Source organism: Rousettus aegyptiacus, unplaced genomic scaffold (genome assembly GCF_014176215.1).
Source record: "Rousettus aegyptiacus isolate mRouAeg1 unplaced genomic scaffold, mRouAeg1.p scaffold_m13_p_6, whole genome shotgun sequence".
NCBI classification, from domain to species: domain Eukaryota; kingdom Metazoa; phylum Chordata; class Mammalia; order Chiroptera; family Pteropodidae; genus Rousettus; species Rousettus aegyptiacus.
In genome coordinates, this window is record NW_023416309.1 from 85,135,479 (window position 1) to 85,151,652 (window position 16,174).

At 40.3% G+C, this 16,174-nt stretch overlaps 1 protein-coding gene across 1 annotated transcript; it reads right to left on the reverse strand.

Annotated features, from left to right (window-relative positions):
• Positions 1-6,336: 6,336 nt before the first annotated feature.
• On the reverse strand, positions 6,337-9,973 carry LOC107509299 (C-C motif chemokine 3-like). The gene is made up of 3 exons (XM_016141718.2): positions 9,822-9,973; positions 6,922-7,030; positions 6,337-6,519 (listed from the first exon to the last, which is right to left on the reverse strand). The coding sequence occupies exons 1-3, from the start codon at positions 9,916-9,918 to the stop codon at positions 6,426-6,428; spliced, it is 300 nt and encodes a 99-aa protein (XP_015997204.2). The 5' UTR covers positions 9,919-9,973; the 3' UTR covers positions 6,337-6,425.
• Between the last annotated feature and the right edge of the window lie 6,201 nt (positions 9,974-16,174).

The window sequence follows — 16,174 nt, forward strand, 5'->3', positions numbered from 1 at the left end:
GGGCAGTTTGGGTGGCCCTTACACAACACTGGGCTTAGAGCACTGACTGCTGGCTTCATAAGAGTCTGTAAACAATCTTGAGAGATCTTCCAAAGGGTGTAAGAGAAGCAGCAGGAAGCTAATGAGTCAATACCAACCACAGGGCACTGCAAGAAACTGAGTCATTCAAAGCTAAAGTAAAATCAACTACTCCTTGCCCTCCACCCCTGAGAAGATGAGAAGGAACTAGGAAGACATAACATTTTTTAAAGTTAGGAAACTCAAATGAACTGGGGAATGTTTCTTTTCCCCAAAATTTTCTCTCTGTCTCTCTTTGTTTCTCTCTGTCTCTCTGTCTCTGTCTCTGTCTCTGTCTTTCTGTCTGTCCGTCTGTCTGTCTCTCTCTGTGTGTGTGTGTGTGTGTGTGTGTGTGTGTGTGTGTGTGTGTGTGTGTGTGTCTTGGTTTTTGTTCTTACTCTTTAAGGAACTTAACTCTCTAAAATGTCCTAATGGCCTCCTAATTTTTGGGGTGATTAAGGAAATCCATCTAGCCCATGATGTCACAGCACAACAGCAGAGATCAAGCTGGGATAGCTCTTATGTCACCCAATCAGCAGGGTTTTGGGGGAAGAGCTGACATATCTAAACTTACTGCATCAATGGTAAATAAACAGAACTGGAGTATGCCTTTTGCCAATTATTCAGTGAATTTGGCCTAAATTATCTTATTTATAAAGCAGAATTAACCTCTCCTGCTCTCTCTCTTTCTGAACCACTTGGAAGAATATGATAGTCTGGACCTTTTTGAAAGAGAGACCAGGGTGATTCAGATCCACATGTCGAGTGCTCTATTTTCACTCAAGTGATCTTTGCCATCAGGGCATGTTTGATATAGATTTACCTGCGGCCCGAGAGGGTGACTCCTGGAAAAGACAGAATGGATGATAGTCTCCCATAGTATTGAGGAGGTCTGGGAGCAGGGGATCATGGAGAATTTCCAATGCCTCTGTAATGCTGGCAAGAGGTTCTGAGCTTGAGCATCAACACAGCTAAGACAAGACATGGACACTTGCAGCTGGCACCTCTTTGGGTTCAGACCATTACTCCTTCTCTGGTATTGGAAGGTGGAAACTGAGGGTGATTGTAGGGGAAGAGTTTAATCACGGTGTTGGTGTCATGCCGTGAGTTGCACAATCCAGGGACTGTCAATACTCTTTGGTTAAGCAAAGGTTCAGAGTAGTGTCTGCAAGAATAGCTCAATTTCTCCATTGGTTGGGGGCACTTCTGAGGAAAATATTTGCTGAATTCATTGAGGTCATTCTGAAGAAATTATTTTCATAGTTAGTGGGTGACAAGGTGTTGGTTTCGTTACACGCATCTTTGCAAAGACAGCTGGATCTATGAACTGTGGGCCAACTGTTTCTTTCCCCTAGAGCAGAACATGCTGATGTTCCTTCACAACTGCTCTGGCCACACAGAAGTGATATAAATGATGATGTCAGTACAGGATAAGTCATAAATAACCCTCATCAGCTGGGCTGGGAGAACCACAGTCTAAGATGGCTTCCTCAGTCATTTGTGTGGTGTCTGGGCTGGGATGGTTGAAGGTTGGCTCAGCTGCAGCTATCAGCTGGAGCAGTTTACCTGTGAGCCTTTCATGATAGCAGTCTTAAGACCCAAAGAAAAGTGTTCCTGGTGAATAAAGTAAAAGCTGCATGGCCTTTTATGACCTACCTACAGAAGTCACATCACATCTCTTCTACTATAAACTATTTTTGATCAAAGCAGCTACCAACTTGTCTAGATTCAAGGAGAGGAGACCTAGATCCCACCTCTCCATGAGAGATGTGTCAAAGAAATGTGGCTATGTTTTAAAAACCCTACAGTAATTTATCTGTAAATATTTGCATTAGTTTCTTATTGCTGCTGTAATAAATTATCACAAATTTAGTGGCTGGAACAACATAAGCTTACCCTCTTATGTTTTTGGAGTTTAAAAAAGTCTGAAAAGGGTCTCACTGGTTCAAACCAAGGTGTTTATAGGGCTTCACTCTTTTTTTCAAGCTTTAAGGTAGAATCCATTTTTTTTTGGTCTTATATTTTGGCTTGTAGGCTACACACATTCTTTGGCTACAACAACCTTGTGATTACACTGAACCCACTCAGATGATTGAGGATCATTTTTCCATTTCAAAGTCAGTTCATTAGCAGTCTTGATCCCTCCTTGCTCTGTAACATAACATATTCACATGTTTCAGGGGTTAGCACTTCTTTGGCAGGGCTGGCAGTGGGGAGATTATTCTGCCTACCACAAATTTCAGTCCCTATCTTAAAAATAAAGATTAAAAAATACAATCACAGTACCATTGCTTATTTTCCATCTGTATATCCTCTTCAGTGAAATGTCTGTGCATGACTTTTGCCCATGTTCTAATTGAATTGTTCATTGTTTTTACTGAGAGTTTTATATATATTCCAAATATAAGTCCTATGTCAAATATTTGGTTTGAAGATATTTTTTCCCATTCTGTACTTTAAAAAAAAATCTTCTTGACAGGGTCTTGAAGAAGAAAACTTTAAAATTTTGATGAAATCTAACTTACTAACTTTTCCTTTGTGAACTATGCTTTTGGTGTCAAAGCTGAGAACTCTAGGTCTTGAGATTTTCTCCCATTTTTTCCCTAAAACTTTTATAATTTTACCTTTAAGTCTATAAATTCTGTTGAGTCGATTTTTGTGTAAGGTGTGAGGGTAGGTCAAAGTTCTTCTCCACCTCCTCCTCCTTCTTTTTGTCTATGGATGTTCAACTGTTCCAGCACTATTTATAAAGAGGCTATCTTTCCTTCCTATGCCTTTCATAAATATTTGGTAGAATTTGCTTATGAAGCCAGTAAGATATAAAGATTTTTTTCCCTCAAAGACTTTTAATTCCTGGTTTAATTTCTTAAAAGAAATAGAAGTATTCCTATTTTCCATATCTTTTTTGTTACATAGTCTTCTTGTGTCAGTTAGTTATATTCCTGATAAGAGAGAAAAGAAACTAAACTTTGAAGGAACATCAAAATTTTATAAGCATTTATCAGCCTGAGCTGGGGGAGTACCTGGGGAATGCATTTTGGAGGTGCTTAATTAAAGAAGCTGGAACGCAAGAATAGAGAAAGGAGAGTTTATTGACTCAGGGGTACTCGTTCTGGAAAAAGACTGTAACTTCCTGATAAAGATGCCAGGGGTTGGTGCAAATTTGCTTCTAGGAAAGCTCTAGAAGCCTGGAGAAAGCAAGGCTTGTGCTGAATGAAGTTAAAATACCGGAATTGTCATGACAGTTGGAGGAGGAAGGGATGAAAAAGTTCACGGAAGTGGGCATTCTGGGGTGTATATCCTGTGTGAGGCTGGAAGACCCACCAACTATATTCCATGGGAAGGCCCAGAGAACACATTGTTCACCAAAGCCATCAGGAGTCACGGATGAGAGGGACACCAGCATCTCTCCAAAGTTCAGTGGTATCTCTCCTCTGTAGGCCAGGGCTATTAGTAGGAGTGGCTGACATAAAACTTGGCCCATTGATAGCAAAGAATCTTCCTTGAATCTTCAAAATCACATCTTCATTAGTTTTGTACAAATTTTAGCCATTATCTCTTTACATACATCTGCTGTCTAATTCTCTCTCTCCTCTCATTTCGGGATTCTTGAAAATAAGTACACAACAGAAACCCCACGCTATCCTCTGTGTTCTCCTATCCTCTCATTTATCTTTTCTGTTCTTCTGTTTCTTTTTGTTTCACTTTGCTGCCTGTTAACTTTAGCAACATTTCTTCGGTTGTGATTAATATGCTGTGAGTTTTTATTTCTGTTATTGCATTTTTCAGTTCAAGAATTTATTTTTGACTTTTACAAATCTGCGATGATACTCGTTATGGTTTCCAGTTCCTTGCCTAAAAATTCAAGCTTTTTTTTTTTTTTTTTTTTTTTTGGTGGGGGTGAGGGTCAGGCATCAGTTGCATTAGTATCTGGAATCATGTTAAAGAAATTTTAGACTTGAGATTTTCTAGACCATGCAGGTGTCTGAAGCTGGTCTCCTGCCTGTTGAAGGGCTGGTTCACTTCTAATTTACTTTTACTCCCAGGATATCAGCCCAAACAGAGGATGATTTCTTAAGGTCTTTTCATTTTCATTTGGGCAGCCCTGGACTTTCAGTTTTCCTCCAGCTCATTGAGGCTGTGAAAGGTCCAGCCACCTTCTCAGCCGCCTCTTCCAAATTGCAAACCGCCTCACCCTAGAACAGGCGTCTAATGCCAGGCTCACATCTATGGATCTGTCTTCTCTGGGATCTTAAAGTAACAATTCCTGACTCCTTGCTTGCCTAACTAGGCTCTCTCTTATCAGGGAGTTACGCATTCCTGGTAAATCTGTTTTAAGTAGAACATAGGCACATTGAAAGTCTTTCCTAGTGGTTCGTTAAGAATGTGGGATTTTCTCTGGTTTGCAGTTTGACCCCACATTACTAGCTATGTGACCTTGAGCAAGTGTCTTAAGCTCACTAAAACTGTTTCCTCATGTGTCAAAGGGGGATAATCAGAATATATACCACACAATGATATTTTGAAGATTAGACAATGCATGGAAACCCCTTAGTGTAGGGTGTGGTTCATAGTAAGTCCTCACAAACTGTTAGTCTTCATTCTAAAGAAAGCTGAATTTATCAAAACCATAAATATGCATGATAGAATGCTTTGCTATGGTGTTCATTTATGTGGTGGTTTTCCCTGGTGTGTATACATTCACATTTGTTTTTAATACTTTGCTTCTTTTTCAGCCTAGGAGCAATATGTCACTGGTATAAAGCCCAGTGTCATTGGAATGACAGTCATCCCCTTTCTCTTGCCTTCCCTTCTTAGTCGGATGCCTCTAATCATTCCATCTCATTCCTCGGAACAATGAAACTGATTTATCAAAGCGGGGAGAACACAAAAGAAGATACAGAAGTCCAAGATTTACTTATGAAAACAAAAGAATTTTTATCATCCTGACAGTTTTAACAGAGTAAAGGGCTCGTACAAGCTCAATAAGCATCTGTTGATAGGTTTGGTCCAATGTCTACCCAAAGACAGGAGCACAATCGTTCACCATCACCCTGAATATAAGTCAACCACTGTACGATTGGGAAAGGGTTTGGGAATAAGAGAATGCTATATGATTTCTCAGAAACAGCATCTAATAAAATAAAATTGTTTCTAATATTTAACTCCTTATTAAATTAATGAAAGTTTTCAGAATGTAATGTATGGATGAGGGAAGGAGTTGTAAGAGAGGGAACTTCTGAGGTTGCAGGGCATTCTCCTTCTTTTGTTCCTTGCTACTCACTGGAACGCTGGAGCACTGGACCAGTTGGGGATTCTCCATGTGGCGTTTTAGTAATTTTTAGCTTTAATTATTGTCTCAAGATTTTTTTCTAATAGTTATTTATTATTATAAAGGATATTTGGTTGTCAATCAGTTTTTTTCTATTGATTTCTATGGCAAGGAAAGCACTCAAAAAGCAAGCATAGGTTTTAAACTTTTTAAAAATAAGTTTTATTGTTATTAAGAATTCAGTGCTTTCTTCTGCATTTTATGAGAAAATTGATCCAGATTTATGAATTACAAATATAAATGTATAGGTTTTGACAGATATGAATATAAAATTAACATTAACTCCAACTTTAAATATTTTTCTTGATGTTCTTTTGCTTTAAAGAAGACATGTTTTATGAAGTTATATCTATTAAGAGAAAACATTCAAAACAGAAATAAGGCAACGGGATGACTGCTTGCCTTTCAATGTCACATTGGAACATTGTTTAAAAGGTCTACCCCAGGATTCCTTACATCTTTGGGGGAAATGAATTCTTGATTGATATTCTATTTACTATTAATTATGACCCACACTTTGTGAAATTACATGTGAACTTGTGAATTTTTGTCCATTGCAAGATGCAAATGATTTTTGTCCAGTAAAAAGAATCCCAAAAGTTATAATTATATTACCTTATTGGATATTAAAATATTTTTCTCTACGTTATTCATTTAGAATGCCATCTCCAACTAACCATATAAATCTCTGTTCCTCAGATGATCTCTGAATCAGTTTTATGGTCCTCTCATTAATGGGTTATGTACATCTTTGACAATATTCAATCTGTATTTGAATGAGTCATATTTTTAGCTTAAAAAAAATTAAAATGATGTCTCATTTTGGGAAAAAAAAGGAATCCAAAGTTTATCAATTTCTACATGTTTTTACTCTTGAAGTTCAAGAAAAGTTAAATTGGATACTTTTTATTAGTGCATAGCTTTTATAACCAGAACAGAACAGGTTGTTTTTTAATTTCATTTTTATCTTTTAATAATTCAGGCCAAGAAAGTCCCAGGAGGTGAGGTAAGAGAGATGGAGATGGGTGGCTGGCACCTAGTATCCTTTTTCTTCAAGCTTCATTATGCATTCCTGAACTTCCCTATCACCGGGATTGGCACAGACAAGACGGCCCCTCTTGGTGACAAAGCTGGGGAACAAGGGAGAAAAAGATTACACAGTGAAGAGGTTCTGCAAGTGGCAGTGGGGAGCCTCATCCTTCGGGCCTCTCAATTTCCCCGCTCAGCGCAGCTTGTTACTTCCTTTTTCTGCTGCAGGAGCTCATGGTGTCTCCATCCTGACACGCTCCCTCAGATTCTGAGACTCCCTTAGCGACCTGTGAGACTTTGCTTGGGCAGCCTCACTCCTGCTCTTTTTTTCCTTCTATAACCTCTCTCTTCACTGGGAGCATCTCATACCTGATGCTCCACAGGATCCTAATGAGGACACAAGCCTGACCCTTGACTTGGCAGGATCCAGAGGCTGGGACTTTACTGGACATCCATCCTTCAGGGCCCTCTCCCAAGACATGGCCGGTGAGCTTAGCACTTACATGACACCAGGCTGGGAGCACCCATTGGTAGTTTCAAAGTAATTTTCCATGAACCTGCATCTGATTTTTGGTGCATAGGAGAAGCAGCAGTCGGGGGGATGGTGATATCCTGTTGCAAGAGAAAGGGCGATTTAAGGACTGAATATCTTTTTCAGACAACTAGATTCTTTCCCCCTTTCCTCCCTAGTACTTTGAGAAGGCACAGGACTCAAAAGAGATGTTTTCCTCCTTTACCAGCATTTGATGGCATCTCCTTGCTTCACTCTCCTCAGGGCTGAGCTGTGTGTCTGGGGGTACCCAGATAATGCCACAACAGGGCCAGGATCATTTCTCTCAGAAGAGGAAAGGTCTGATTCCTGCAGGAGGCATCAGAGAGTACCCTCTCCCCTAGATAAGCTGATTCTTCAGACCACCGGATAGAATAGAGGTCATCTGTGGGGGAGGGACCCATGGCCCATTCTGATCTTCCTTGGGGATACCCGCCACCTTCAGAACTCTCCCTCTTTCCCCATGCCCTCTAATTGAGGTGGATCGAAGACACTGAGCAGATCTATACCCACCAGCTGCTTTTAAATATGTGCCAAAACTAAACATTTACATTGTCGAAGTATTGAGGATTCCAAGTGATGTATCTCTAGTCTGGGTTCTATCTCTACCTGTCCTGTTCCCCAGCCCGATCCCCTGGTCTGGGGGCAATGGTGACGGAACACTGGACGGCTGTCGAGGCTCTAGGCCTACCTCCAGGCCTGTTTTCTCCATTAGGGCCTTGAGATTTTTCGGGGAACTTTTGAAATCAGTTGAGACATGAAAACATTCTATTGACTTTAAATACAAAAAGCAAACTGTTAATCCAACATGAATAAATCAATTGAATAGCTGTGTCATGTGATACGGTCTATAATGCTTTCGCACATTTCTGGAATCCACAGGGCTCTGGAAACAGAAATTCTTCATGAACTGATTTGGTAGCACAAAGTCACCCAAAGTGAACTGCGGCTATTTACAGTCTTTATTCTATTAGTAGAAATATTCGTATGTGTTTGCTGTAGAAATATTACTGTGTTTGATTAAAGTATGCTTCCCAGATGCTGCCAGGAATGTTAAGTAATGTCCAGGTATGTGTTACCTTTTTAAAAATTTTATTTTTGAACATGTGATAAAATATACATAATATAAAATTTACAATTTTAATCTTTTTATTGCCTTCTAGCTCTGACCTTATACTCTACACAGACAGTGATCTAGACCTGTTAGATACATATTTGTTAGGTGAATGAATGAAAAAATAGACCTGATAGGAACTATCAAGAACCTTAAACTCTAATCATTGGTATGAAAAGGAGGAGTATGACCAAAGCTATAAGAGCAGTCAAAATAAGTTGCTATTGGGTTCAGCAGAAGAACAGAAGATGTGTACTTTAGACCAAGCTGGTCAAATTTTAGGCATTTTAAAATGTACAGTTCAGTAGCAGTAAGTACATCCACATATTACACAACCATCACCACAGTCTATCCACGGAACTTTTTTCCTTTTTCAAAACTGAAACTCTGTACTCATTAAACAATAACTCCCCATGTCCCCCTACCCACTTCCCACAGGCCACCACTAGTTCACTTTCTGTCTCTGAATCTGACTGCTTTAAGTACCTCAAATTAACGGAATCATATGGTATTTGTCCTTTTGTTACTGGCTTATCTCACTTATCAAATGTCTTCAGTGTGCACCCCTGTTGTAGCATGTGTCTGAATATCTTTCCTTATTAAGGCTGAATAATATTCCATTGTATGTATATACCCCATTTTAAAAATCCATTTATTTGTTAATAGACACACACTTGCGTTGCTTCCACCTTTTGACTACTATGAATAATGCTGCCACTAGTGTGGGTGTACAGATGTCTCTTCATGCACGTGCTTTCAGTTCTTTTGGGCATACATCCAGAAGTGGAATTGCTGGATCCTATTGTCTTACATTTTTAAAACCTGAAAAATCCTGCATTCCGAAGTACATCTAGTCCCAACGTTTTGGGTAAAGGATAGTGGACCTGCATTAGGCAAATACAGTTAAACTTTTAGCTCACCTCTTATGTCGTTACATATGAATTATATTTAATGAGACATGTGAACATGCCAATATCCTTGATATGATGTCTGTGGGGCTTGCAAAACGAAGTCTAAAGGGCCTTGCCTTCTATAACAGCTTCCTCACTAGCTTGTATCCTAACTCTACCACTTACTACCTGTGATCTTGAGAAAGTTATGTAAGGTTTCTATGTCTCAGTTTTCTCACTTATAAAATGAGGATAATAATAATATGCAAAACTATGTAAGTTGCTGCTAGTCTACACCAAGGGTTGTTAGGAGTTTCCAATACATTAATATCTATTAATACTTAGAATAGTGCCTACTCACACATAGGTAGAACTCCATATTTATTTTTTAAATGAATAGAATAGTTAGGTGGACTTAGGTGAGTTACTTGCCCAGCTTGTCCTATTTCCTCTCCAAAATGATAGTTTTCACTAGATGGTATATGATAGTTCTAACATCATAGGATCCTATATTTCTCTCTGCATATTTACAACCTTGCTACGATTCTTTTGATCAAGCACGTAATAGTCCTCTATCAGCTAAAAGAAGGTATCAAATAATTCTGGTAATGAAAATCGAGTGAGAATTGTTTCCCGAAGTGGGGTGAGTCATACTTATATAGTTTTCTTCAGGAACCAAAGGCTGCAGAGAAAGAGATCTATACCTTACTGCTGCTGCTTTTAAACAAGCCCCAAATTCACATTCCTGTCTAGAATGGGAAGCATTTTCAGGAGGACAAATGTGTCTCTCCGTGTCTCCTCCCCAGACTGCAAGTTACCATCAACCTGGCCACCAGTGGGAAGGCTCACCGAAGTCACGAAGGACCAGTTGTTGATATCCATCGGTTGGGGATCCAAGGCCAGAGGCAAGGAAGAGGAAGAAGAATGCAGCTGTAGCGATCTTCATCTTTTACGTGTGCAGGCAGAGCTGACCTGAGGACTCCTGAGCTCTCTGCTCCCTGGCTCTCTGGGACCCTAGTACCGCCCTTGTATTTATAAGAAAAAGAAAATCAGGAAGTCATAGGGCAGAGGTCAGAATGCTGTTTTTGGCTATATAATCAAAACCATGTTATTTTTAAAAAGGGAACAAGGCTGGGGATTTAAAAAAAAAATTAGAAGGCAGTGATGACTTGGAGCTTTCCCAACTACCCAATAGATACAGGCAAAAGTGTCAAAATTTATGGCAGAGTCCTTAGCCAAGACAGGAAAGGGAGACCCTGTGGTAGGAACTCTCACATGCTATGTGGGTCATGAAAGCTCTACAGGAAAAACTCTTTGTTTATAACAAAGCTCTATGATTAAAACAGCCCTCCTCTTAACTTCTTCCTCACTGTAGAAGAACTACCTTCTTCTTCTTGCACTCTCTTTGTAATCGTCAACTCTACATGTACTGAATTGCAATCCTTTTTCCCCAAATAAATCCTTTTCATGGAGGGAATACCTAGTTGACTTTTTGTTTATTGTTGACAAGAGTGACTATTATTTTTGACAAGACTGACTATTTTATTAAGAATCCTTCCTCTAGGAGATTCACTAATCCTCTAAATCAGAGTTTTTTCTTTTAGAGTTAACCACCTTCAAGTGCACCAAAAGCGTATGACCAGATGTGACCACCAGATGGAATGCTCTAGCATGTAAACCTGGTCCTGTGATTCCTCACATAGAATCTTTTTTTCCCCTCACATTGAATTTTGATCCTTGACCCCTATCTTTGTTCCACACCCCATAGCCAATCCTTTATTAAATAATGTTGGCTCCACTTTCAAAAATATATCGGGAATATTATTATTTCTCACCGCCTCTACTCTCTCCGACCTGGTCCAAACCACCCTTGTCTTTCATTGGGATTCTTGCAAAAGCCTCTAACTTGTCTCCTTATTTTGCTCTTGCCTCTCTTCAGTTAATTCTCCACATTGCAGCCATAGTGATCCTGTGAAAAAGAAACCAGATCAAGTCAATCCTGTTTGAACTTTCCAGATTGGCTTTTTAATTCCACTCAGTGTAAAACGCAGTCCTTTTAATAAATTGCAAGCCCCTCTGTGGTCTGGTTCCTGTTTGCTCTCTGTCTTCATGTCGTACTTGTCTCCTCGCTCATCCTCCTTCAGTCATACAGGCAGACTCCGAGGTTTCTGTTCCCTCTGCCTGGATCACTCTTTCCTCAAATATCTGCATTGCTTTCTTCCTAACCTCCTTCAGATCTTTACTCAAATTATATTTTCAGTAAGTTTTTCTGGGACACTTCCTAAAATTATAACCTTTCTGTGTCCAAATTTCTCTTTATTCTCTCCTGGACACTTAACACCATCTAAAGTTCCACATATTTTACTTCTAAATCTTTTAATTTCTGTCTGTTCTTCTGGAACATAAACTTCATGAGAGCAGGGATTTTTGTATCTTTGTTCACTGTTGTTGCCCTAGTGATGGCATATGGTAGCGTCTTTTCTTGGTCTAGGTTCCCCTGAAAGCAGATCATGAGAACAATGGATGAGGTTCGATACTTGGGAAAGTATTTGCAGGACTAGTTGTGGGGGGTCAGTGCTTAATTCTCCTGGGATTTTTCGAAGACTCTTATGAATGCATCCCTGAGTATTTTGCCTGAGGGAAGAAAGAGAAACCATTTATCTCTTTGCTTTCATCCCTGTGGCACTTTAAAAAATATGGCCACCATTTCTTTGACACCCTTCTCATCAAACTCTTGGGTATATGTTCTCTCCCCTTGAAATAGAGAGGGCTTGTGACTATTGTTCAATCAATAAAGTTTGTTGGGTGACCCCTAAGGCAAGGTTGTGAAAAGCCACAGTGCTTCAAGCTTGATCATTGGAACACTCACTCTTGGAGCCCTGAGCCTCCAAGAACCCTGAGCTTGAGGATACCATGCTGTGAAGTAGTCCAAAGCACGTACAGGTGTTCTGGTGGACAGCCCCAAATGATTGTAGCCTTCATGTCATCCTAGCCTAGGTGCCAGACAAGAGAGTGAGGAAGCCTCTAGATCTGCACTGTTTAATATAGCAACCAGCCCACACATGTGGCTACTGAAGCACTTTAAATGGGGCTTGTCTAAATCAAGATACTCTGAAAGTACAAACTACATGCTGGCTTTAAAAAATCTTAATAATTTTTTATATTGATTACATGAGAAAATAACAGTAGTTTGGATATATTGTGTTAAGGAAAATATGCTATTAAAATTAATTTCATCTGTTTTTTTACCTTTTTAATATGGCCACTAGAAGATTCCAAATTACGTGTGACTTTCATTGTATTTCCATTGGACAGCACTGTTCTAGATGATTCCCCATCCATGGGATCTCTTCTTACTATTTGTGTCTTCCCAGCTGAGGCCCCAGGCATCATGGGGCAGAGATAAGCCATCCCTGCTGTGCCCTATGTGATTTTCTGACCCATAGAATTTGTGAGTAGAATAAAATACTTGTCGTTTGATACCATTAAGCTTTGGGTGGTTTGTTACACAACAGTAGATCATGAGAACGACTCTTCCTTGGCTATAGTGGATCACAGATATTAATTTCTGCACACTTCTGGTTTGCTCATGCATGTATGTTGTATTCTTGCAGGTGTTCCTGATCTCAAGATCAGAGAAGCCCCAAGACAGGATGCTAGAGTTATGAAGTATAGGCTGGGGCAAGACACTCGCATGAAGCTTATGTTAATCTAAGAAAAATGATGACTGAGCAGTGGCTGAGGTAAGAGGAGAGGTAAAAGGATGTGAAATAGTACACCATACAGTCCACAGCTTACTTCCCTCCAATGTTTGTTCCTTTATTATGTCTAAAATCATTACAAGCCTTCTTTAGATGGCTGTATGCATTCTTTCAGGTTCAGTGGAACCTATGTTGTGTCCACATACTAGTGCATCTCCACCATCTCCATCCTCCTCAGGAATCAAGCAGAGCCTAATTCAATCTAATCCAGCCAAGCCTAATGTTGCAGGGATAGAAACCGCACATAGATCATTGGGAATCATGAAGAAAGGGCCAATCATACATCAACTCCTTGGTTCCTGTGTATTCTAGCTATCAGGGACATAGTAACATTTATTGCCTTTAGTTCAGTACATATTCTACATTCTCGGAAGTCCTAATCCTAAAGTTTGTTGTCCCCTTAGCTAAATTTTTAACACCCCACCATTCTCCTGGTCTGGCAGTTCCTGGGTGATTAAGCATGTGGTAATTCCAGTGGATCCCATATGCCCACTGATGCGTCGTTGGGTATGAAGTGGATCCCTTTGCCTGGGACAATGTTGTACAAAAACCATACTCTCTGATCAGACATTTTGTAAGTTCTTAGATGATTGGGCTGGCAAAGGCTCTACTGGTAGGGAAAGAAAACCCATATCTGGAGTAAGTGTCAATTCTGCTAGGGTTGGATTGTTCTCCCTTGCAGGGTGGCAGCGTTCCAATATACTCAACATGTCACTGTATGGCTATATTTTCTCCTTGCGGGCAGGTGCCATGTTCAGACTTGACATATATCTCTGTGGCTAGCAGGTTAGGCATTCAGCAGTGGCAATGATTAAGTTGAGTTTGATGAGACAGAACCCATGCTGTTGGGTCCATACATAGTCTCCATCCTTGCCACTATAGCATTTCTGTCCATGCACTCACTGCACTTAGCACTATAGAGGCTGAGGGGAAGAGGCTGGCTGACATTCAAGGACAAGTCATTCTATCCACATGCTCACTGACTTTCTCCTTTGCCATGAATGTTCTCCATTGGCTCCCAAGTCTCTTTAATCGTGAGTATTTGTCCAGTACTTCCAAACTGCATATGCCTGAATATTGAGCAGGTTCCTGTAGGCATCCTATATGTTAGCCTCAGAGAATTGCTGACACAGGAAAAGAGGAGTATGCATGATGGCCAAGGTGAGATGCTGTCAGATTATACCTATATGGAGCTGGAGAAAGCCTGTGCAAAACTTGCTGCAGTGGTAGCCAGAGTAAGAGATGGGGCTGCTAGAAAGAAGTGGTAGATGAGGTGTTTGATGCAGTACCAAATACGTGTTTGTTTGGTGAAAGAAAAAATGAAGGGACAAATGTCTGTTTTCACAACATACTGCCATTTCTTGACCTCCCCCATGTAGAAAACATTTTGTAAGTGGCTTTTGTGTACTTGCTGAGTCTTTTATTACTTTCCCTTCCCCCTCTTACCACGCATCATTGATGACATTTAAGAATCAGATAAGTTCCATTTGTTACTTAGATTGGGATACCTGATAGCATAGGCTATGATATACCACATGTGTTTCTCAAGTTGCAAACATCTTGCAGGCTAATAATGACAGCCAGTGCTTCTTGAGCACTTACCATGCTCCAGGAACTTCATTTGGCGCCTCGTTGGCATCATCGCACGAGGTGAGATGAGGTGTTCACTATATGAAGTGCTTACTATAACTATTTTATATTATTGCCTAGCATATCCCACAGCTTCGTTCCTTACAGAAATACCAAATATTCTGTTTTCTTTGCCTCTAAATTCTGCTCTTACCACTTCTCATGATGTATGCTTGCACAACATGTTCATCTAGTATAAGCTGAGCTATCCTAAACTGTTACAGTGGAAGCGGAAGTCAAGAGCTGGCGCTTTTGAGCTAAAATGTCTCCTCCTTGGGGTCACCCACCTTCTTTCTCAGACATGCACTTAGTCTATGAAAATTTCTGGTGTTGCTTTACACTTCCCCTCTCACACTCTTCTTATCAATCCATTTGCCTTGTGTCTGTATCCTGGACACGTCATAAAGTTTCAGAATAGCTGTTCCACACACAGGTCCCTTCTGAAGAAAGAGGCCTGAAGTTGAAGGGTTCTCCTATGCATAGATTGCTGTTCCTTAAGTTTCCAAGTAAAACTATCCCAGATGCCTGACCTCATCTGATAGATGCATGGTGACTAAAGAAGTTCCCTTGAGCGTAGGTTGTTGTCCCAAACAAAAGAGAGGTAATGTTCTAGTTCTCTCTCAGACCAGCTGTACATCCTATTGGGAAAGCCAATCTGGAGCATGCAGTCTTCAACACCTTCATGGCCACATATACCTGACCCTGGGGCTGGAGCACTTCCTTGCCAGAAGATGCAGACCTGCATAGCCATGCTGGGCTTATTGCCGTGTGTGGGAATGTCTTTCTCTATTCTGGACTCAATGTGTGCTACTTTGTTTTGCTTAAGTGCGTACGACATATGGCACCAGGCCAACCCTAGTACTCTACTAGCTTCCAGCAGGGAGTGAATGGAGTCCTTCACTTGCAGCACAAGGAGAGATGACTGAGAATCATTTCCCTACATTGGCTTAGGATGGTACCTGCTGGTCGTAAGGGACCTACACTCATTATTGAAGCTGATCTTGCTCTGTCTCATTTCTATGTATGTAGAGTGTTGTTCTGTCCAGTGCCTTGTAATTCAGTCTTTTGTGGCAACTCTGACACCCATAAACCATGTAGTAGGTTGACATTCTGGGACTATTGTGGTAGTCAAGAAATATCACTTGCTTAACATATCCCAACTTTCAAAATACCAGGACCGGTACTGCTTTTAGAACCAGGCAGGAAAAGGCTCTTCCATGGACCCCAGGCTTTGGAAGACTCTTCATATCATAAACACACACAAAAATTTATAAAGAATCACAAAGATACCTCTGTCTCTTGATATATGGTACTCAGTGTTGGTCCAGCTTGACCTGTAACTCTAAATTTCCACTCTTCTGACAAAAATAGTTCCTACCTCCAGGAAAAATCCTTTGCCACCTCCTTTGCCCTCTGTCCTTGAAAGAAAACACACCCGAGTCAAATGTTGTGAAGGTTTATGGGTAATGCCGCTGCCAACACTGGAGACAGACATTCCTTTGGACCATAAAGAAGATTTGCACAGCAGAAACCTTGAGGCAAGAGAAAAGATAAACTAATTAACTTGTCAAAATCTTTTCCCCAAGATAACACGTCAAAATCTTTCCTCCAAGGTAACACGAATACTATACATTCTTGCGCAAAAAAGAGTTGTTCCCCTGTAGCGTTCAGTGTTCAGTTGCTTGCTTATTTTTTTGTATAGCTTCACATGGTTGCAATATTAAGCAATTCATTTTACTTTTAAATTTGTTATCTCATTTATAAGTTTAAAATATTGGCATACTCAACATGGAGGCCTCCTGATGGATTCTT

Coding starts and splice junctions, on each gene's coding strand:
- LOC107509299 (XM_016141718.2), bottom strand. CDS start 9,918: ATGAAGATCGCTACAGCTGCATTCTTCTTCCTCTTCCTTGCCTCTGGC. Junction 7,031..9,821: donor ACTGGTCCTTCGTGACTTCG/GTGAGCCTTCCC, acceptor CTCTTGCAACAG/GATATCACCATCCCCCCGAC. Junction 6,520..6,921: donor TGCTCCCAGCCTGGTGTCAT/GTAAGTGCTAAG, acceptor CTTGTTCCCCAG/CTTTGTCACCAAGAGGGGCC.